Below are 23,459 nucleotides of genomic sequence, written 5' to 3' on the forward strand. Positions count from 1 at the left end.
TGAGAATTCCATCAAATCCTGTCAAATTTATTTGAGATTTCATCATTTCTGAAAACAGAATTGGTGGGAAAACTATAAATCATTACTCTATAATGATAGAATAAGGAAACAGCGGACAGAAGAGAATGGATGAATAGAGGATAATTAATATATGACATATAAAGGAACTATAAGTGTAATGGAGGAACTACAAAACAAATAATTTGAGATTGAACCTTCCAATGAGAAATTTAAGCTATAACATATATCGATCACAGATAGAAAAAAAATTATAATTGGGGATATTACTGCCATAACATCCTATGTCAACTCAATGCCTTCTGGAAAAAATTCTTTACTTTTTTTCTCAGTAAATACAACAACATTATGTAAAAACTTCGAATTGATGAGTTTAACAGAATTATATAAAGATTTTTTAAATTAAGTCTTTTAGGCCCATCTTGTAAATCCTAGGTGTGAGAATATTCTCAATGTAAAATAAGTATATGCCCATCTCATTCTTGTTAGGTAAATACTTCTCATCGTAAGTGTCAAAAGTTTTTTTATTTGATGGTAATTTACTGATGAATTGAAGATTTTACATTCAATAAAAGAACTAAGAGGTAAGTTGAATGCAAGGAGAATTGGAAACGGAAATATGAGACAAGGTAGATAAAAATATGTCAGCTTCTGGCAGAAAGTTACATAGCAAGATCACTGATATTCTTAAAAAAACTAATGCACCAAGGATGTTTTAATCAGAATTCCTCTACTGAACAAAAATTTATTTCATGCTTCTGAACTTTCACAAATAAAGAAATTCAAGATATTTTTTTAAGCTCACACATGACATGAAAAAATGGAGCTCATCGTTACTTTTTCACACTAAACTTCAGAGATCCAATTATCCTCATTAGTTCAGGTATTTTTTATATTTTAAAAAGTAAATAAATAATCACTATGTAAAATGGTGGTTTTCTGTTGTAAAACAATTTTAAAAATTTGATTCTCTTAATGAACTATTGAGTAGGCAGACAGCAAATAAAACAATATAGGACCAGTAGAAAATTAAACATGAACCGTTAATGGAAACTTTGAATGGTCTAAGGTTCTAGTTGTTTAGTATTTCAGAATATAATATAATATATATAAGTTAATGGTTTGAGAACACAAACACTAAAAAAGAGAAAGGAGAGAGAGAAATGACCAACTCGGTTGTTGCTCAAAGACTGATCTTTATTGAGTCCATTTTGGCTCTATATGTATATACTCTATTGTATATTGATATAAACCTAATGAGAATTTTTATTTTATTACATATAATAAATATTATTGACTCTTAATCTCGGGGCGGGTTTCTAGGCAATCAGAACCGACACTTTTCTACTAATAACACTTAAGCTAAATTAAGAGCTATTGTACAAATGTATTAAATTCTAGTTAGAAACAAAACTAACCAATTATATAATCTTCTTTTGATGATTGATGGGTTTTGATGTCTTCTTTCCCAAAATGTTATGTAATACTGTTTAACAATGGCTTCCAGTCACATCTCACCAAGCAATCTAAACCCAAAAGTCCCTTATTCTTCTTGGGTGACTCTTTGATGTCTTTTTTTCAAGATGTCTACCCTTGAGCTAGACAAAAGATGATGATGACCTCCTGCATCCAGGAAACATCATTCCCCGCCCGCGCCTAATCAACAAATCATTCCAAAAACCAAGCTCCCTTTCTTCCTTTTCTATAGATGTTCGTTCTCAACATCAATTGTAGCACTACGGTTTCGAGTTTTTTCTTATGATTTCCTTTATGAATAATTTTCTTAAATACTTATTCTTAACTTCTATTTTTTCTTACATATATTGTAATTTCAATTATGATGGGTAGTTAAAATAATGTTTTTAAAATATTTGAATCTGCTCAACATGGCCGCAATTCAATGGACTTTTTGCAAGGCACATGCCGTCTTGGCTTTGAACGATATCTTTTCTGACTGCATATTTTACTGACCAAAATTAGTTAGCTTGCTTTTTGATTTAACACAACAAATAAACAATATTGAAATGATATATATAAAATAAAAACAACTAAAATCATTTATATATAAAAATCAACTATTGATTAAAAAAGAGGATATTACAATATATATATATATATTTATATATAACACAGAACGGTATGTATGTTTAACAAAATTCAAAAAGCTTTGAAAATTTTAATGATGGGTTTAGCCAAACCTGCTGAATATTACAACTAAAGGTTTATTGCAGCCACAACCCTGTTAATAATGTTAGAAAGGTTCTTTTTTTTTTTTTTTTGGGGTTCTTCAAATAAAATTGTTTGATATCCCATTTTATTTGTAACCAACTAATAAAATTTATGATCAGGAGTGAAAAGTGCCTCTTATCAGAATTAATTAGATATTTGTAATATCTCATTCAGTATTACCGAAATCAATGGTAAATTTTATATGAACAAACTATTAATTTTCATCAATATTTGTTTAGAAGCAGAATTTTTGACTTGCTTTGATCAGTAGAATATTTAATTTTGTAGCTTCTCAACTTTTTATTTGAACACTAATTATTGGCTAGTGAATTATTATGTTTAAGATTATAATTATGAGAGAATTGATGTTCTTTTTATTAGTGTTGTCACGATTAAATAAGTTACATCAACTTATTTGTGTTTTATTTTGACCGCACCCCCAACCATCTTCTTAGATTATATTTTCTACCAAAAACTCAAAGGACTTTTAATGAAAGACATATGAAGATTATGAACATGTGATGTCTCAATTTTTTCAAATTATGTTATTAGTGGGTAAAAATAAATAAAGGAAAACACTATGTTTCTATAAGGTCAATAATGCATAAGAAATGGTTCTATACCAGGTAAAAATTGTTACCCAAGAGGAAAAGACTTTGTCCAAGCATGAGGGGAAAACAGGAATGTCTACAAATTAATGAATTCTCAATGGTTAAGGCCTAGAAATTAATAATATTAATACTTGTCTGATAACTAACTCACCCAATAACAAGAATTGATTTCTTAAAGTTGTTTTTCTCTCACTCATCTTTGTTGGATAACACCTTTTTTCCCCGCTGTCTTGATATTTAAATAACCATTCTTTATTATAAACATAAATCATATTTCCAATGTTATTTATTTTATTTATAAATAGCGGATTGATGAAAATTATTCAGGGACTTTTTAAATAAACATATGCCAAGTTATTCAAGTTATATATATTGTTTTACACAACCAACAAAATTATTTTAAATTTTTTAACATCATTATAAATAAATAAAATACTAAACTATTCAATGATTATATTAAATGAAATTAAGCCATATTTAATGACAATTTTAAATAAATATTGTAACCAAGCAAGTACGAAGTACTTGAAAATGGCTTACACTAAATTCTTATTAACTTATTTAGTAACATATTGACCTTTGTAATAGGTTTACTTAAATCTACATGGCCTTTTACATTATATTATATTACAAAAAGTAAAATGTAATAATTGCCAATTTTGATTCTTTACATAAATTATTATTATATATGAACAATATAATTATAACAATTTTAAATAATACATATTTATTTTTAGAAAATATATATAATAGATAATTAAATATTTTTGCAGTTAATTTTATATATGCTTATCTGAATTTTGTTTTCATTATATTAATATCATGGGGTTAAATTATCTTTGAAATTAAATGCTCTTGAAAATATTGATCAAATTACATAATTCACTAATATATTCCTGAATAAAAATTTATCATTACTACTTGACAAAGATGTAATGTGAGGTATTGTGATATTCTCAGTATAAAATATGAAAATCAAAAAAGTGAAAAATATTAATAACTGGAGGGCCAGTGAGTTTCATATTTTCATATTTTTTTAATAAAGAAAATTTAACACAGTTTATAATTTTATCTATATTGTTTTTTAGTAATATGAGTATATGTTTTCATTTACTTTTGGATGTATTAACACATCCATCAAGATAATAGGTTTGTACATCAAGCATTAATTATAACCAACATTAATAACAACATAAGGCGATAACACATTCATGAAACAAATCTCTTTAATAAAGGGCTTTTCCAGATATTGCTGAAAATATAAAAATTATTTTGAACCAAAACAGGGAAAGTTTAAATAAAAGTTAATTACTGTGAAACAACCTAACCCTCCATCAAACTTATCTGTGCAATTCTGAACAATTTAAGTATAATTTACCTAGAATCAACATGAATCAGAAATATTTATCAATACTCTATTTTTCTATTGAATCATCTATTGCTGTTATTTTTCTTTTAAACATTCAGTAATTCTATATTGCTTATTAAAAACAAAATATTAATAAATAAGTTAGTCTAAATTTATAATTTATCTAATTGTCTTTAGATTCAAAATAATGTTATGATCAAAAGAACAGTTGAAAAACAACAAACAATTTTTTATAATCTGTGCTCAACAAAGTGAGCCTGCTCACCTGATAGAGAATTAAATGTCCTTTGAATATAACACATTTAATCTAGTCAATCCATTATGTAAAGTTAAAATAAACTTAGTAAAATAATGAATAGAAATATACAAAATGAAATTTTCATATCGAGGGATTACTTAATTTATAGATTCATACATTTAGAAAAGTTAAGGTAATAAAAAATAAAAATATGTCTATCATATTTTCCTTAAGGCCACAAAAAATGATAAATGGAAAGTTTATACTTTTAAATAATTAAAATATTTAATATTTGTTTTTATTTAATTTCATTCATAAGTCCCATATAATGAGAGCAAAATAATAATGAGTAAGCTAATGTGCAAAATTGGGAAGAAGAAAACATTTTTGATATCCAGTGGGAAAGGACCCCATTAAGATCTGAAGTTATACTGGAAGTATATTAAATAAGTAATTATAATAAATGAAGTGAAAATAAACATTCCTGTTACACAATGTTAAAATAAAATTCTCAAATTTATATTGATTTTGATGTGTTAGGGTAATAAATAGGAATTTTCATATTTATATTCATTATTTTCTTTTTTTATAAAACTACATTAATTTTGTTAAATATAATTCTAATTTAAAAGTACATAAGTTTAAAAATATCTATTATTGACTTTAGGAAGGTGGAATATTTTACCCTGCTTAAAAGTTGAACATTTTAGAGCTCAACTAATATTATAAAAACATTGACTAATCTTTATCTTTGAAATATAAATGGCCGATAACCACTAAGGGATTGTGGTCGATCTGTGTAAATTCCTGCTGTACCACTCTTATGGCAACTGTTACCTACAGTTAGAGTCCAAGCATCACCTCGCACCACTCGATAGTTCACTTCATTTTCAGAAACATTAGCTATGATGTAGTTCTGAAGCCTGGATGTCAAGGCCCATACTGCATCAGATCTATACTTTAAGCCGCTAGCAAACTGAAGTGTTTCATTGTTCTAAAACATATCCCATTATTATTAGCTTGTAAGATTTTGTTTGAATTTAGAAAATATATATTCTTCTAGTTATCTCTTTAATTCATAATATTTTTAAAAAATATAAAGAATGACATGTTTATGTTCCACATCCTGAATGAAATGGGCAAAACTCAACATCATAATTTTTGAAGTTTATTTTTTATAGAATCTTTGTCATTCTAGTGAGCAACCCTCAAATATTTGCTAATATTGAAGTAAAACAAAAGCCACATCAAGTGATTTAGCGGCACCCAATTGTGAATTACAAATAACCTTCAAGGATTTGTAAGATTCTATTCTGGGTCTAATTTTTGTTTAAACTAAAACATCAATTTTTTAGTTAAGCCCCTTTCACTCTGAATATCTATGTGCATTATCTTCACATATAATTAATTGGCAATTAGTGAGTAAAAGTAATCTTCCATCACTTTCAAATATTATGTTATTTTATAAAATATTAATTGATATTTCAAAATGAAATTGATCCAACATATTGAGCAGAACAAACCAGGCTCTTGACAAAATGGTTTCATTTAATATGATGGAACTTTAGTTTTGCTCACAGAATTGAAAATTAAACAAACTTCATAATTAATTTAATTTAGAAAGAATAATAAAAAATCATTGAATCTTTCATAAAAAAAATTAACAATTAAATAAATAATAATATCAACTCCATCATGACCTTAAATTCTAAATTTCACTCTTTAGTTAAAATTAAATGAGAGATAATTATAAGAATTTTTGAAAACTTAGGAATAGAAACTACTCAAACTCCGATCATGCCTTTCACCAGGTCTGCACTGAAATGAAAAAAAAAAAAAAACCTGAAAAAAATATTCTATGCGATTCGATTGGACAGTGGAATAATGCCTTTCTTCTTTTTGGAACTACTTTCTAAGACAAAATTATCACAATGGTAAATGGCAAGCATCACTAGTTAGTATCTTGTTTAATTGAAAAAAAATAATTATGATAATAGAAGTTTTCTAAATAATTAATAAAAGCTTTTATCTCCTGTGCCTGACTTAATATTAGATAAAATACTGTTGAATATTCCCAAATTAAACTAAACATGGATAGACTTAAAGGACATGTACATTCTTTTCTTAACTGGAAAAATCTAAGATGAACTAAATAGATGAGAATCCAACTGTTTATTTTGTAAGAGTAAATAAAACAGTTTTCAGAAGAGTAAATTTTATACTTCATCTGTACTGGAAAATTGTTTGTATATGAAATAATATAATAATAATTTTTATAACATTCTTTTTTGGATTTCACAAATTAATCTGTGATAAAATAAATTGGTGTAGATGACCATTTCAGTAAAAAATCCCATGAATACAACCTTCTTATAGTGCATCAACAATATTTTGGAATCTGGAATTTTAACAGATACGGGGACAAGATATTTTTAAATTTTGTATGAATGAACAAATTGTATATCCATCATCTACTTATCTCCCTCACTCCCTCCCCCAAAAAATAAATTATAAATTATTAATTAGGCAGAATTTATTTAATCTAATCAAGTGATAGTAGGAAATGGAAAAATAGAAGCATTTCTGAGCTCACTCCCTAATATAAAATTTTTATAATAAAGAAATATAATTAACTGTAGTTTCGATGAAAGATATTTTTTATAATAATAATAATAATAGAATATATTATTATTTTATAATAATTAAACAAGAGCTGAACGACTTAATACTTTTTTCAATTTAGAAAGCAAAAAAATTGGAGTATTTGAATCTGGTCCTGAATTGAGGGGCTAAAAAAAAGTATAATAAGCAATAAATAGCTGAAAAATGACTTTTGAATTTTGGATGAAAAAAAAAACAATCATATCTAGTAAGAAAATTAGGGAAATGCAGGTGACTTTGAATATTATTGTAAAGTAATTTATAAAAATCTATTCTTGAATATTATAAAAATATAATAGTAATACAAATAAGTACAGTAATTCGTGGACATAAAAATATATTTTACAACAGATTCTTATTTCCATGGATTAAGAACGTCCACATTAGATGAATTGGTTAGTAGGAAAGTGAGTTAAGAACAGTTATGAAATATCCAGTGTTACATATATATCAATGCTAAAAATAGTTTTTAATGTTTCAGCAATTACTGCATACAATTTAATTTCTTTTATTGTCAGAACTATCTCCAGAAAGTAATATTCAGAAGAAAGCAAGCATGTGAATTGCTGTTGTCCTCAAAATCATAACTCTTCAAAATTTGTTTCATTGTAATTTATGGAATTTCATCACTTTCATTAAAATTAGATCATACAAAAAAAAAAAAAAAAAAAAAAGTGTTCAAAATAAATTGAAAAAATAAATGTTATTAGGTTTTTATGAGTCAAGGTGTAAAGAACAAATTAACTTGATAAAAATAATAGGAACACAGAAATGTAACATGAAAAAATTTATGATCATATAATGAAATTTATATGAATAGTTTAAAGATAGATAATGTGATTTTAGAATCTTATATGTACAATAAAGTAAGAAAAACATTTCAAACACAGATATACATTTTTTTTTTCAAATAATATTTCTTTTTTAATAGATTACAAATTTCTGCTAAAGTAAAAAGCACACTATTGACTTAAAGATTTATATTTTGTTTTGATATGTGCTAAAAAATCAAAGATTATATTGATTTCAATGGAAAAAAAAAATTATTACAACTATAGGCTTTTTTTACTTATTGATCCTAATGTTTAGGTTCATGTATATTTTTATATATAAATTTTGATTACAATCAATAATATTTCATATAAAAAATAAAAACGTACTTATATACATATATGATAAATATAATTTTACATTAAGTTTTTTTCAGGCACATTGTAGTGTTATAAATAGTGCTCTGAAATAATCTAGACAATTTTCGATCAATAAAGAAAAATAATTAATTTTATAGTTACAAGTATACAATATTAATAATATGAGATAAGAAAATACACAGATATACAATTCAATCTTGACAGCCTGACATTTATTAATCTGACCTATTTGGTAATCCAATATTCTCCTGATGTTTTAGGGTAAAAATGTTGGCCATTTATAAAGGGAAAAGAGAAGTGAAAGGTTTTTTTTCCTTCTAAAACACTGTCTTTGATTGACTAACTCTTAACAACCCCTATAATAGTTATAATTTTTTTCTCAATAAAGAAAACTATTATTTCAAAATTAATAAAACAAATTCAGTTTTGCACTATTTTGAACTTAATTCCTTGTTTTGCATTTTTAGACCCTTTCAGCGATAATATGGTATAGATTCGATCTTATGAACACTTCCGTGGAAAAAATGCAAGTGTTACAATCAATACATTTTTGATAAAATTTCCTCTCATCTCCTGAAGTATCCATATCATTCAAAATTTGGGGAAAGATTTTCTAACCTTCTAATCTCTCAATTAAAAAAACTGGACTGTAGGTTAAGAAATATAGTAACTCTCTCTAGGTCCCTTCAATTGTCTGGATGGTTTTTTGCATACCATATTTGAAAAAACAAAAATATATTTCTGTAATTACATTAAATTTTCCCTTTAACTATTCATGATCAATTCAGATAGTGGATTTGAAAGCATTGAAAAACCATATTAGGGGTACACCTTGGTATTTTATATCTTTCAAAATTTTAGGTAATATTTCATTTATTTATTTTTATATTTTCCTTTCAATATTTTTAGTACAATATATTAGTTGTTATATATGTTGAAAATATATTACCCATAATTTTTAGTTTATATTAAATAAATAACCTTGCTTTTGAGTCTCATTATTACTTTCTTTGTTTACAATCTCCTTACTTATATGATTACAATTGTAAAAAGCTGTTTGTCAGGTAAGGGATAATTGATTCAATGTAAAAGCTCAATTAAATAAAGGCAATGTTTAAAGGAATACAGGTACATTTAACAAATATAAAATTGCAATTCTTCATGGTTGGCCACAGGGATAGAAATGTTAAATTTAATACTGAATGAGTCAAATGAGGCTTCAATAGTTCAGAATATTTAATTACTCAACAATTTGTTGATCCCATATTTTTTGAATTCTCAAGATTGGGTTTACATTACTTTTCTGATTTTTTTTTTTTGGACTGTTCAATATAATAAAATAAATATTGTGTTAAATAAAATTTGATAAGTTCATATTTATAAGGTTTTAGGACAAATACTGCAACAATTCGACTATTTTGACTAAATTTATTTCTGCGCACTGAAGTCATAAAACCGTGAAATATTTTAAATATCTTCAATAAATTGTATGAGTACTAAAATAATCTACAAAAACTTAAATTTGTTCTACTAATTACTAAGGCCCATGTTAAAAATTCCCTTATATTTACACAGCTCATATTTTATATACTTACATTTATACATGAATAGAATATTATCTAAATTATGTATTGAATTATGAACATGCATATTTTAATTAATTTAATAATATGCATTTCATCTTTGAAATACTTCTCCATTTAAAAAAAGTAACTGAACGTTTATTAACATGCTTCAAGACTCCTAAAACTTAATATTTATATATATTTAAAGAGATTGTAGCATTTCAATTACTGCATTTATTTGAATATACATTTCAAGAACTTGTAATAATTTAGTAAGCAGTTATATTTTTCAACACATTAATAACATTGTTTATACAGTAATTTTAATTTAGATGGCACTTGTGCATCATTGAAGCAATTCCCAACACATATTTTATGTTGTATGTTCAAGGATTAATGAACATATATTTTTCTTATATTCCTGAGAAATGAAACCCCCCTTAAACCTCTAACCATCTTTTAATTACTATGATGACGTTTTGGACCCATGCACATATTCAAATCAATCTCTCGTATTAGTACATTCATCCTTTTGTCTATTATTTGACTTATATTAGGCTATGTATTTTTTCATCATAAACAGCCAGCACAAAAAAATTATAACAAAACAAAACAGCCAACAAATTAAACAATTTTGTCCATTCGGCTGTGCATAGCCAATTGCATCAGGAACTACAAATGGAATCAATAGATGGTTCATGAAATTCCACTATCAGTTACTGGCAGTTAAAGGAGCAGGAACTTACAACATGGGAAATCCAACTTCATCTCGAAGACTGATGCCCAGGATGCTGCAGTACATTCTCTTATAATTTCTATATTTATCTATTCTATTATTGACATTGCTACTGTTTTATTTATTTTTTTCTCTTCATCTTTTTCTTAAATTAACTTTTTTCTCCACATTAGAAGTAAATTATTTATTTTATTTAATCTATAAATGTCATTGTTTTGTTATCAACTTCTTTTTCTCTCTTCTTAAAAATTATTATTTTTATCGATTTATTTTATTTTATTTTTTTATCTAAATACACATTATAATTCATTTGTAATAAGATCTTGTGAATGAAAACATATAACCTTTATAATTCAATTATAGTATAGTAAATAGTTAGGAGTATCTTTTGCATGAGACTATACTCCTATATATATATATATATATATATTATATATAAATTTATCTGTGCACAAAATATAATATAATTCAAGTAATGGACAAAAAGACAAGTGTACTAACACAAGAGATATATTTAAAAATGGACATGGGTCTGAAAAGTCATCATATTAATAATTAAAGAATGGTTGAAGTTTTAAGGGTGGTTTCAAGTCCCAGAAAATATTATATATAAGAAGTATAACCCTTAGAAAAAAGTATTATGTTGAATAATTCTTTTTATAATCTGATTTATTATATAATACATTTATTTATTATATTTATAATATCTATCCATTGGATCCAGTCTTTTCAGTAATACTTTGAGATATTACTTTTTTCAGCTCTGAAACTTTTGTTACACTCGTTATATAGTGTCCTGGGTCTTTTTCCAGTTAGTCAAGCTTCCATTATTTTTGTTGGGTGTTAGTTCTCCGGGATACTCCATATATGGAGTGTGTAGTTTGGGCTTTAGTTGATTTTTCTGAAGGGTGGTTTTCAATAAGGGTATGGTACACTGCTCCCTTATCGTTTGGTTCCTGATCTGGTCTCTTTGTGTCTTGCCTATTATTCAATGGAGATACTTCATTTATATGGCAGACACCTTATATTTCTGTCTAACATCACTGACATGTTTAAAATATTTTTGATTGCTACTTTAAATAGACTTTTCATTGTGCTTACCAAATTATTACAGTAAATTGAGATTTATGAATCTGCTATGTATGCATTGATGTTTACTTACTGAGTACAGTTTAAAAAAGATTAATACCCTTAATTACACACAGTTAATACTATATGATATATATATATTACAATAAATAATTACATTAGTTTCTGGCAACTTTTTTATGGCCATTAATTGTAGTTAATTTTATGTATTGTCCTTATTAGTTACTTGTTCATTTATCTACATCATAATCAATTTCCTCACCCTTTTGAGCTTCAGCATTGTAATTTGACTATTGTTTCATAACAACAATAAAAAAAAGAAATAAATTTTCTCTAACTTTAATTAAGGAAAATTTTACCATTAAAAAGAGATGAGCATAGACGTGACTTAATCTAATTGTAGTTAATCATGCTGATGTTGAATGTATTAATATTTATTTGTGAGTATGTGTAAGTAGTTTTAAATGCAATGAAATATTTAACTCTTCTCAAGTGGCAATACTTATTTACTTGACAATACTGATAATTTTTTTTTTTTTATATTTTGATCATTTTTATCAATCAAATTTATGTATTTAATAAAAACTATGCTGTATGGTAATAATTAAAAAGTTATATAAAAAAATCATTTCATGTCATGGTTTATTTATATACTTGATGAGAGCATTACGCCTAAATTGAATTGAAAATCTGAGAGATCTGTTCATTGCCTTTCAAATAGAAAGAGTTGAATTATAAATAAATTGTGCTATTAGATAGGAATTATTTTTTGATAAGATTAATTCTCTAGTGACTAAAAATGAGATAAATAGTTACAATGTGTCATTGAATTAAACATATTACTGCCGTGGATATAAAAAATCATAATTTTCATTTCTTCTAATCTTTATCAAATTGCTACATTACTGGTCAATTTTGACAACAGTTATAGGACCCAATTTAACAAATTCCTAATGTTCCTGGATATAAAAGATTTTTAAAATTTTTTTACTATTGCATCTGCTGATTAACTACATACTGTTATCAGAATAAAAGTATCTTGCTCATCACTATTTGACGGTTAGAGATAAGTATCAGAGCAGAATAATCACCACGACTATAATGCATATTACAATGCTGAAGCTGATGGGTTGCCATTGTCACTTGAGGAAGATGAATTTTGGTGGCCAGTAGGTGATGTTGGGCTCAACAATTCGAACAATATCATCTCCGGGATGGTGGCAAGATGTACCACTTGTGAGAACAGCAACAGGAGCTACCATTATCCTGTAGTTGGCTGAATAGAGGTCCATCTGATTGGTAATAAAGTTGTGGAATTTTGTTGAGACTGTCCATATGTGCCCATTCCTCATTTTAATTCCAGATGGAAACTGCAGGCGATTATCATCCTGCAAACAGTTATCTTTAGTGCAATTATCATACTTATAAAAGCAGAAGCATAGATATTTATCTGCACAAATTGCAAAGTATTATTTGAATGTAGAAAATGTTGAGAGAAGACATCGATAAAAAAATAAATAAAATAGGACTTTTTTAACTTATATTTGATAAGTAAACTTTAGCTCATAGAAAAATAGTAAATAAAAAAATAATTATACACAAGGAGTTTCCTAACAATAAAATTAACATTTAAAAACGGAGTAGTTATTGAAATATTTTAAATAAGTTTTCTAGAATCTTTACTATTTAATTAGCTAGCTAAGTCTACTTAATAAAAGTATAAAAATAACATTTCTTTGGTGCAAAATTTTTTGCTTGTTTTAAATTTTTTAAAGTAGGCTTCAAGACTTCATTTAATTGTTTCCAGATGATATAAATATTTTAGATAAATAATATGATATTTAATATAAACTCCTCTCAACATTTTGAAGCATGAAATGGTTTCAGCTGAATGTAGAAATGTTAGAGTAATTGAGACATGAACATTGAACAAGTTATTTAAAAAAAATGAAATGAAGTATACATTCATTATACAATTATGAATTATTATGATTAAGATGAATACTATGGTTTGAATGAAAATGAAAATTTTAGTGCAAGTAAAGTTGTAAAGAAAATAAAATGGCTGTCGATTTATAATTTATCTAAAAGTAATAATGTACCCAATCAACATATAGTTTCATTTATTTAAAATATTATGTGTTACCTAGATACTTTCAAACTAAGTAACTCAAATTTTTACAGTTTCAAACTACAAACTTTTCTACTGTGTTCAAATATAAGATATATTTTATCAGCATGGGTGCATTCTATGATAAAAGAAACTGTACAAGGGTGATTTGTGGAAAACTAAATCTAAACTATATCAAGTTTAAAATAAAAGCAAAAAAATAAGAATGATTCTGATTTGGTGATCATGAAATATTTAAGTGATAGGGTTAAATTAAATTTAGCTATTATCTACTGTGAAACATAATCAATTTGTCCTCATAAAGTATTTATATACAAAAGTGACCACTGGTTTAAACAATTAAAATATAAGTAATAACAATAATCATGCTATTGCCAAGAGTTCACTGTCAACATACCTCGCAGTGAACCAGACAACACACCCCTCTTCTTTACATCTCAGTCCACCCCTTAGGTATTTATTTATGAATCTGTTTAACATTATATTTCTATGGATACATGGATATATATTTCTATGGATTCATTTTTTGTCCATTTTGTATATTCTCACTTTCAGATTTGTGGGTTGTAGGCACAAAAGGAGTATTTTAAACAGAACTAAGCATTAACTGCTTTTGACTTTACTTATATTGTAAAGAATTTGGAAAAAAATATTGTGAAAAGGTCGGGCACTAATGGTAAGGTTGCTTCTGTCAGAACACAATAGAATATCTAGGAATATTGCCAAAAGATAACTGACTGAAAAAAAAACATGCCTAATGTGAATCATATTTACCCAGGAAAAGTTTATAACCTGTAAACTATTTCAACAAGATATTAAGGATAGATTGTATCATCTTGTAGCTTGGTATTGTTGTTATTATCCAGGTTGAAAATATTACATCTTCTTGGGCTAAAAAAAAATTCACAGCACTTTTTATAGGGCAAATAAAATGTTTTGGCACCCTTGTTGAGGTAAAAAAACAAAAAAATGTCGGCACAAGAACCCTTAGAGCTGTTGAATAAGTATAAAATGAAGAATAAAAGAGTGCAAAGTAAAGCTGGAATGCACTGTATATTTTCTACTTAAATTTTTTTTTTTGTAATATTTTGAGAAGGGTGCATTTGCTTGAGGGACCCCTATCATATGCTTGGGGCACCACAGAGTTCTGCGATACCAACTTTGGGAACCAATACATTAAATAGTCCATTAATGCCCTTGGGTAAGTTGGTCACATTAATTTCAATTGTACTTTCTGATTTTTTTAAAAGATATTCTTTTGTTTATTTCTAAGGTAAAAATATGCAACATTGATGGTATAACAAGGATTATGTAGAGAATCTCATATAGCAGTTAGGCTTCTTTTTCGCATTTTTAGACATATCTTCATCGAACCATGATTTTTTCTTTTAATCTAGGACAGCAGTATCTATGCCTTTCAGATTATGTTCCCACATTTTGACTATACCCTTTATAACAATTTTAGAACTTAAATTTTTTTCTCTAATTTAGCTCCTAGTCAAAAACATTTGAGGGCCATGTTTTAATCCCAATGAAATTAATGTGGTAAAAATTCCATTGGTTACATATGTAACATTGTATTTTAAATGTGGTTTAGAAGGAAATATATATATGAAGTGGTATGGCTAAAATGAATATATATATTGTTTCTTTAATATTTTAAATTGTAAATAAAGAGTGGATATGAAAGAATGAAAGAAAAAGAATGAATGGAAGAATAATGGTTTAGTAATTTAAAGTGATTATTACAAAAGAGTTTTAATGCATGCAATGAAGCATAGCTACATGTTATTTTATCAGAGAAAGAAGTAAATTAATGTTTTGATTACATCAAAATATCTAAGCAAAGCAAAATTAGAAACATTTTTATGATAACTTACCAGGTTTAGTTTCTTCATAACACTTCTAAAGTAATTAACACCTTCTAAACTTCTTAAAACCATGTACCATTACACCAATTATTCTATGTACAAAAGTAGAAGTCAAGTTCCTGGAATTTTCTAAGACTTTCGAAATTCAAATAATACTAAACTAAGTGTAAACTATCATGCAAAATACTGTGTATTTTGATATGTACATGTGGGTGAAATACTTTATCTACAATATTAAGTGCTTTAGTAGAAGATATAAATCTATAAATATAAAATCTTATTAAAGCTATTTAATATATTTGGCACTGAAAAAAAAAATTAAACATTACATATACAAATGTACATTTGCAAAATAATTTAAGGTAAAAAGGGAAGAAAATATTGAATCGAATGATTATTTTTATTGATTATTGGAAAATAATTCCATTATTTAGCTTCTTATTCCATAATAAAAAAATGGATAAATTAATTTTATAATTTCTGATACTTCAAGCTTATATAGAGATTTGTAATATTTTATATAAATACTTTCACCAAATATTGTATTGCTATTAAATGTGTTCTATTTTTATTGCAACCTCTGCCTTTTGATCTTTTCCGAAATTGGAACAATGATCATCTGCTTTGTATCATCGTATTTATCATAAAATTCTGTAAAATTAAATTATTGATGATAACATTAATGAGCTATCAAAGCCATGTCACATAAATATTAATGGAAAAATACTACTAATATGAATAATGACTCAAATTAAATTTTGATAACTTTGGTGTAAAAAGCCAATATTTTAAATCATTTTTATCAAGTGAACTAACAGTAAAGAAAATATGAGTGATTGATTTCTGATCGAGTAAAATTATTTTTATAATTTAAACAAACTATTAACATCTGAATATTTAAAAACTCATCAGTAACTGATATTACAATGTATGTTTAAACGTTAGGAGATTTCTATACTGTTGAATGTATCATTTCTGTGGGAAATATAATGCACTTTCTAGAGACTATATTTTTGGAGAATATCTTTTCATCCCATGCATATTAAAGCTACCGGGATCTACTATATATGAATCCATATAAACGTTAGTATTTTTATTTTTCAATCTAATGATTAGTTAATATATAAATTATTAAATAATCAAAAAGTAAGATTTAACAATAAAAATATAATAAAATTAATAGTAAAATGCACATTCATATTAGTCAAATTAATTTTTAAATTCTACTAGATGGCATGTCCTGGAATTGCCTCACAGATAAATTGTTTAAGGAAGATGTAGACAATCTAGTATCTGTAGTGCACCAACTCATTGTAAAAATATGGAGGGAAGAAAAGATAGCTGGTAGCAGGAACACAGACCTGATGCTATTCAACCTGGCATTGGTGTAGATAATGTGGGGATGCTACAGAGTGGAGTGCACAAAGGAATGAGAAACTGTTATGTGGAATATATATATATATATATAAAACAAGAGAGGAACTCTGCTTGCAAGTAAATGAAGATAAAACAAAGAATATGCTTGTAAGCTGAAAAATTCACCCTAGCAACACGATCTGCGTGGATGGCAAAACGTTTTTGAAGGCAGCCATTTTCCAGAAATCTCGGCTCTAGAGTAACCTCAATAAATGATGAACTAACTGAAATATATCAGTGTATAATTGTATAATTATAAACTGTATAAGTGTATAACAGTCTTCTTAGCTCTGTTAAGAATACTTAAATCCTGAAAAATCTGAAGCTAAGAGTGCATAATGCCAGGATAAAGCCAGTTCTAATATATGGCTACGATATGTGGGGTCCAACAGGCACCTTAGAAAGCAGAATCGAGAGATTTCAAAGGAAAGTGCTCCAACTGGAGCAGTCTGTGGTCAAAGCCTTAACATATGGAGGAGAAGAACTAACGGAGAACTGCTTGCAGAGACTGGTAAGTCTAAATCTCATGATATGAGGGTAAGGAGGTTGAGGTGGGTGGGACAAGTGGCTCAAAGCAATTCATCAGGATACCTCTACATAACATTGAATGTCACTAGAGTTGGTGAGTGGCAACATTGTAGAAAAAAGCAAGATGGGTAGACAGAATCAACAAAGATGCAAAAGAGCTACTTGCACCAAACTGGAAAACAGTAGCCCAAGACAGGCCGGTGTGGAGAAGGCTGGTTTTGGTGGCCAAAGATCTATAAGGTCTCTAGAGCCAACTAACAAAAAAAAAAAGAAAAAATATATATAGGCTAACAAAATTAAACTGATATTAAATTTCCACTCCCAATAATATCATATTCAATTAATTCTATGACCCATTTATTAGGAGGAGAACTTTAATTTCTGTTAATTCTCAATAAAGGAGGTAAGAAAAAAAAAATTCTGTTGAGCCTGGAAATAGCTTTTCTGTTATTCAACAATGTTATTATTTCTGGATATAATATATAGAAACAATTCATAGTTAGCTATAATTATTAATTGCATTGTACCTTTAAACTGCAATAGTTTGGTGTAGAAATTAATAAATTTCTAATTCTCATTACAACCAAGGTTGTTATGAATTTTATTTGTTGCAATCTGATTAAATCATGTATGATTGTCAATGGTTTGATCTTGGTATATAAAAATAGAAAAGGTTCATTTTATAATGCTACTTACCTTTGCCACAATATTTATGTTCTGTGGAGCATATGGCAATCTCGAGTTCCAGCAAGCTATGGCATTTTGAGAGAGAAGACCAAAGAACAGAACACCATTTGGGGACATGGCTTCTGCTGCTGATTGGGAGCTCCTGGTAAATTGAGAGACATGGAAGGATCTTGGTGCACCATCTCCTTCAGTGAAGAGGGTCTGGTTTCTTAGAAGACTGGTAGCTACCCAGGACTCTCGGACAGAAGCCAAAGAGTGGAAGTATAGCCTTCTGTCATTGTTTACCACAGGACCTGAGTATATATTGATTAATATTAGGTATTTTAATGATATTAATTTATTTCTTTTTTTAACCAATTATTTGATCTATAAATTGTTTGGTTTCCATGGCTGAAATAACAATATATGGAAAAATAAAATTAACATTCATCTCATTTTATTTTTAAACATGTTTCTAATTGCTACTATTTTCCTAAAATAATACACCAGAGTCAAAGATTTCTTATTTTAAAGGTTGGCCATACCAAACACTGAGGTTGGCCACACCATCCTCATGGCTATCATATGCCATTTTCTCAGCAGACAATTAATGCCAAAATTTATTTTTCAAGATACTATTAAAAAAAATTGACCAACCATTGTGGGAATCCAATTCATTTGACCCAAGTGCTAAGAAATCATGCTTAACTATCACGGAATCCGATTGCTAATTTCATTCTTATTATATGACTAATATCTTGATATACACACTTGATCACTATATGATGATCAAGGAATTTAAATAGAAACTTTTTCCATTGCTTTTCCACTAATCCAGACTCTGTCTTCTTCATGGTAATAAAATATTGCCTAATAGGTTTACTGGGGGAGTTAACACTTAATTTATCAAAAAAAAAATGTATATAAACAATATATGGCTCTTTCTTTTGGTAGATATAGTTCAGAATTTTTATCTATAGAATGATAAAGAAATATTGATTAAGTTAGCAGCGGAAAGAATTATCAGGGTTTTGCGTTTCTTTATTCCTGTTAATTACATCATAATAAAACCAAAATAAGGTATACGATTTTCATGATACACATTTTTCAGTCAACTCTTATCTGGACCCCTGGGATTCCCATCCCAATGATTTTGTCCTCTTCTCTCCCTGGCCGTGCAGAGTGGGATGAAATATACAATCTACATATTATTTATTTCAGATACCACACAAGTGCAAAAGTTTAAAAACAGTATTTAATTTTAATTTAAATTTGGTATTAATTACAATGCACCTTTCTAGCAAAATAATTGAGGATAAGATCTGTGTTATCTTCTTATTGGAAACTGCAATAAGACTATGGATATGTATCTACTTCAAGGACTGTGATGTGAATTTTCCTATTTAACTCTCTCTTCTACTGTAGCTCATTATTTTAAAAATGTATCATTTTCTGCAATGTTTTAGTATAAAATCTTCATAGCTTTATAAAGTTATTGAATTTCCTTAGTTTAAAACCATTTTTCATGGCATAACATTCCTTTCCATTTTCATATAACTAAAATTTAAATTTGTTTACTTTTTAAAAAATGTATTTATCAATTTACATTATATTCAGTACAGTTACTTATTTGATCCTTTGATTTGAAGATTTAGTAAAATTTTACAGTTGTCGAGGGGTTTCACCGAAAACTTCTTTCAAATTATGTAATTGCTAGTATGTCGTAAATGATTAAATTATTCAAAATGTTCTGAGATTGAAAAATGTTGAAAAAAATGACTAATCTACAGTCTCCACTAAATGATCATTGGGGGATGTATATCTCTTCGGAGCAAGCACAGACAACAGAAGTCGACAGCTGTTATTTAAAAGTAGAAATTTCGAATTTCCAGCTAAGGCTTTGTTTTGTACAATAATGTCAATTTTCTGATAAGTTTTTAGAATTTGAACATTATAGTTTAATAATGATTAAAATAGCTACTAAAAATTGGAATTTCGACATTTGAAATGATTAACATTAGAATAATTGGATGACTGTTCCACTACTTTGTTTATGATATTAACAGTACTATAAATTGTAAACAACTTTAAATAGTTCAATTATTAACCCAAAACCCTCTATTTCAAGATGGTATATGAAAAAAATTGTATATGAACAAAATTAATGATTATCTTTGCAAAATAATATTTTATTTTCAAAACATAATTATTAAAACTTTAATTTCTTCCAAGTTACAGGTAAATACTGACAGTGAGGACGTGATAACTGAGCACATTGTGGCCAGAGCCCTAGAGTACTTGGTTCAGAACTTGTGGGTCTATTACCTCTTGGGTCAGTCAATATTTATTTCACAGCGACCCTTAGAAATGAATCAAGACATGCTCACTCTGGGGGCTGATATATCCTCAATGGAGTACTCATAATTAGAAAGAAAAAAAGTGACATATGATGCAGTAAAGACAGTCTTTTTTATTTTTGCTTTATTTACTAGAAATTTAACATTAATATTAGATTTTTTTTTACATGGAAATTTTCACATACTTTGTCATGGCTAAATTACAACATAATCTAGTGTTTTCATCTGTGATAAACAAAATGCGTTAGTTATATTGGGGATTTCATGACGAGAATAGTTCCAGTTTTTCTTAAAATAAATGAAATTTTACAAGACTCCTCTGGAACGATAAAAAATATACTCACCGAGAGCGAGGCCGATTACACCATCCATGAGATCAAAGCTGACTCCGTTAATGTTGAAGGAGCCGTGTAAAGGGTAAGGGTAGAAGTAGTTGTTGGTTACCCTCCAGGACTTCTGCCGAACAGCGTCGACGACCAGGAGTCGGTATCCAGTGACATCGGCGACATAGGCGAAGGTGTCCAAGCACTTGGGGTCTCTAGTGTCTACGGCGATGGTCACCAAGAGAGACCTCGAGTCCGCCACATCCGAGGGAAACACGTACCTTCCTACAAATATAAATAAACAATAAAGATAATAGTTTAAAATAATAAAATAACTGGATGTCGGGCGACCATATCTCGATTGTTAAATTGTTATTGTATAGGTATAGTATACTTATTGCCAAAGTTAATTATTCATTTCGAAATTTCAACTTTCAGTAAAACCATGTCGAGTTTTGCCTTTGCTATTTGTGCACATAATCGCGTAATCCTTTTAGCTATATGAAATAAATCAATACAATCAGTTATTAGAAATGGAAAATATTTATTTGTGATTGAGTAAATAAGCTTTTTGACAGTAAGCCTTCATTTTGACAACCACAATACATTAATGTTTGAGCACGGCAACCTGAATAGTGTGCTATGAAGGTAGTACCAACTCTTCTTGGTTTCTTAGCAGAAGACATTTGTTGTACTGGTTATTCCATTTTTGGTTGTCCCATACCATATAATTAACAGTTAAAATTAATTTATTTGGTAATTTGATATTAACAAATACTGAAAGAATGGCAATGACAGTTTGAGATAAAAAATATTTTGTGTTTTCTAGCGTGTCTCTAAAATGTGACCAATTTATTCTCAGAAGTAAGTTCTTACAACTAAGAGAAAAAAGAGAGATTTAAATAGAGAATTTAAAAAAAACTACTTAAGAAAATATCCCATGGAATTGTGTGTGAAAAAAGTCATTTGCTCCCTCCCCTCCCATAGAAAATATGTGAATCTACTTAGGTACAATATTTTTATCGCTAATCTTACTCGTTTGTCCTCGGAAATAGAGAACAATAATGTATGGTTTATAGTCACATTTACGAACATTTTAAGATGTTAATTTCTTGGAATAGTTAGATATTAGCCGATAACATTAAGAAACAGCAGAATGTTCTCTCCAAAATAATTGCTTCTGTGTCAGATTTGAGTTACCAGCATTTAGGTGAAGCAGTAAGAAAGTTTATTCTACAAACCCTGATGTTTTTTGAAGACTTTCAAATTTTACAATAGAGATAAAGCTTGAAAAAAAGCTTGACTAAGTTACAGAATTTAAAGGTTGATCTAAAAATATTCTTAACGACCTTCTTGGTGGAATGATAGCTGATAATAAGGACAACACTGAATACAAGATTAAATCTGTTTGATATTTGTAGCAAATTGCTGATGAAACTGTTGGTTTCCTCAACTTTTCAATTGGTCTTAGTCGTTAGCTTTTTTTTCCGGCCGGGGGGCCTCTTGAACGATTTTGTTGTTTGTTCAACCCTCTGGGCATAACATGACGTAGACTCAACATTCAACTTACCAAACACATAAAAACAGCAACAGAAAGTTTTAGTAGCCGAGCGAGTTATAGCGCCAATTTTAATTGGCTCGTGTATGCAGCGGCCCCGGTCGTAATCTTGCCTTGTGGTCAACTTTTATTTATTTGAATGAATGAAAGAAAAATCGTGAAGAAAAAATATAATAGTTTTCATCTATTTATGGACCCACAATGTTAGTCTTCATCAGGACTGTTGTGATAGGTGGAGATGTAAACTGGGTTTGATTAGTATGCAATTAGAAAAGATGAACTGAAAAAAATTTAAAAATAATAAGAAATTTTTAAAGATTCCTTTATTTTACTGACAAGTTAACTCATTGTTCAAGTCAGTGGCGTAGCTTACATTTTGTATTTTAGTGTTATTGTTATGATTAAGTTTGCCTATTTGTGAACTAATTTATTACACAAAATATACAATGCGAAATGAAACGCTTAACGAACCATGTTGTCAACCGTTGTGATTCCATTGTGTCGTTTCTGAATGCGATATTTTTGTTCTTCTCGCTGGCGATACTTACAGTCAATCCGAATCACTGACTGAAGTTTAAGACAGCGAATTAAGTTATTGAGAATAATAACTTAATAGAAGGCGTTATTGTATTGTAACCGGAACACGTCAGTCAATGTCACCTGTTACAGAGTCCCTATGGCAAGGCACAGTCGCTGATCTGGCCAATGATGGTGACACTGCTGCGGTTGGGGCAATCGCTTGTTAGCGATTTGTTCTCTAATTTAAGTTAATCGGAAAATTAAACCATACAGTTTCTATTATACCTAGATAGAGGAAAATAGATATATTGGCCGTACTATTAAGTAAATAGTCTTTAAAAGAAAATTAATTTCCGGAAATTAAAGTAAATTGTGGAAATTTATTTTCTGCTTTATAGATTATATAAAAAAATGCCTTTTGAA

At 28.0% G+C, this 23,459-nt stretch overlaps 1 protein-coding gene across 4 annotated transcripts in view; it reads right to left on the bottom strand.

Annotated features, from left to right (window-relative positions):
• Positions 1–3,211: 3,211 nt before the first annotated feature.
• Positions 3,212–23,459, bottom strand: part of LOC106680598 (protein yellow) — a 191,373-nt gene continuing 171,125 nt past the window's right edge. For 3 of the 4 annotated variants that reach the window (XM_014420418.3, XM_014420417.3, XM_014420419.3), the window contains 3 exons: positions 20,981–21,244; positions 18,310–18,593; positions 3,212–5,459 (listed from right to left, as the gene is read on the bottom strand). In XM_014420418.3, the coding sequence (XP_014275904.1) occupies positions 5,211–5,459; positions 18,310–18,593; positions 20,981–21,244 (797 nt within the window). In that variant the 3' untranslated portion in view covers positions 3,212–5,210. Of the gene's footprint in view, positions 5,460–12,481; positions 13,056–18,309; positions 18,594–20,980; positions 21,245–23,459 lie in introns of those variants that run through there. The other variant, XM_014420420.3, reaches the window with a different exon arrangement.

The sequence above is a fragment of the Halyomorpha halys genome, unplaced genomic scaffold, assembly GCF_000696795.3.
Source record: "Halyomorpha halys isolate HHAL.00 unplaced genomic scaffold, Hhal_1.1 Scaffold269.1, whole genome shotgun sequence".
In the NCBI taxonomy this organism is placed as follows: Eukaryota; Metazoa; Arthropoda; class Insecta; order Hemiptera; family Pentatomidae; genus Halyomorpha; species Halyomorpha halys.